The sequence below is a fragment of the Frankliniella occidentalis genome, unplaced genomic scaffold, assembly GCF_000697945.3.
Source record: "Frankliniella occidentalis isolate FOCC.00 unplaced genomic scaffold, Focc_3.1 Scaffold182, whole genome shotgun sequence".
NCBI lineage: Eukaryota > Metazoa > Arthropoda > Insecta > Thysanoptera > Thripidae > Frankliniella > Frankliniella occidentalis.
In genome coordinates, this window is record NW_026267308.1 from 228,019 (window position 1) to 229,742 (window position 1,724).

Here is a 1,724-nt window from a genome sequence, read left to right on the forward strand (position 1 = left end):
TTCATTAGATTCCCAAGCTCCTTTAGGAGTTTTGGGAAGTGCGTCAAGTAGTGATGTTTTGGTCGAAGCTTTACATGGGGTAATGCCTTCACTCTTAAAGTTAGATACTCTCCAATAGTCAACTGTAAATGTGCAATAAATAAATGATGAATAGCAGGTGCTGTGACCATTTCCATAATCTCAATCATCTTGAGGATGGCCAACCAAGCAGAATTTTCAACATCTTTTATTTTATCTCCAATAATTAGGGGGAACAATCTTAAGAGGGTCCAGACCTGCCAAGCTCCTCCCACTACTTTTTTGGCATCTTCACAAAGAGGTACTGGCCTATCCCTCAAATCAATAGATAATTTTGTCTGCCTTTCAGGGAAATTTGCCTGCTTCAAATCTGAACTCTGAGAACTCTGAGTTCGAAGAACTACAGTCATGTGTAAGTTATTCCATTCTATGGTATCCTTATTCTAAAATGCATCTGTCTGCTTGCAACTGCACATTTATTTCTTTTGTGTAGAATGCTTTCAGTCAAAACATAGATGCTGCAGATTTATTTGAGGATTTGATGGAAGAAAATCATAATGTAAGTTATTATTTTGTTCTAAATTACCATACATTACATATTTGTTAGTCTGATTTAAAAGGGATGCAAGTGCAATTTTGTTAGTAATTTGGAAAAGCTGTGATTATTTTAGTTGATTTCTTTAATTACGGAGAGGGTTCTCACTTAAAAAATTTGAATCTCGATCCATACAGTATGAATGTCTTGGGCTTCAAATTTTAATCCTATCTTAAGAAAATAATACAGTCTACACACTTTTTTTCAGTTTTAACTTCCAAGTATTTTAATCCAGTTTGTCTCTTCAAAGGGCTTGCAAAAGATTTGCTTCGTAGTCTAGGAAGCTTTTAGATTTTTGACAGCATTTGTAAAGAATTTCCTACAAGGAAATTATCTAATATTTAGTTTACCTTTTTAGGGATTTATTAGACGAAAATCAATCTCTAGTTTGGGAAATGTCAGTATGACCTAGAAAATCATCCTGTCGCTGTATTGTCAAATATAACCGGGACGTTCATTTTTTTTTCAGATCGTCAGGCCTGGCAGAGAGCGCCTTGTTCGGGGCCGCCAGGGCCGCCGTGGGGCTCGCTGTGGCCGTGGGGCTCTCGGCTAACTGTAACCTTGTTTTCTTATCAAGAAGTAAAGGGAGTAAGTGTAAAATTGCGATGTGTTCTTAAAAGATTAAGGACAACATTGATGTTTTTACTTTTTCTCTACTGCCAATATTATTCAACTCGCAATTGAAAAAAAGATGGCGCTGCAGAGAACGTCAAAAGGAGATCGGACTTCGTTGAAGCGTCACTGCGAGATCAAACAACGTTGAAGCGTCACTGCGAGATCAAACAATGTTGAAGCGTCACTGCGAGATCGGACAACGTTCTGAGGACCCATCGAAAAAGTGATGTTTGTAGTTTTGCCACCACTTGTAAATGTGTTTTTGCATTTCTGACTTTCCTTTGCTGAAATGAAAAGAGAAGAAATGTTCTGTACATGACTAGTTAGTCACGGATTTTAAATGTATTCATTAAGACGACCCTTTCCCACCCAAATGTGAATAGGGCATGGTTCTTTAACTTTTGTGATGTTACATTTATGTATGTTATGGGTGCCAAGGATCCACCATATCCTATAATTACAAACCAAACATTAATGCAAATATTATATTTGTATG

At 37.1% G+C, this 1,724-nt stretch overlaps 1 protein-coding gene across 1 annotated transcript in view; it reads left to right on the forward strand.

Moving 5' to 3' along the window:
- LOC113211897 (uncharacterized) overlaps window positions 1-1,724 on the forward strand; it is an 11,593-nt gene that overhangs the window by 454 nt on the left and 9,415 nt on the right. Inside the window, exons 2-3 of the mRNA XM_052271979.1 lie at window positions 368-430; window positions 512-577. Of these exons, the coding sequence (XP_052127939.1) occupies window positions 368-430; window positions 512-577 (129 nt within the window). The remainder of the gene's footprint in view (window positions 1-367; window positions 431-511; window positions 578-1,724) is intronic.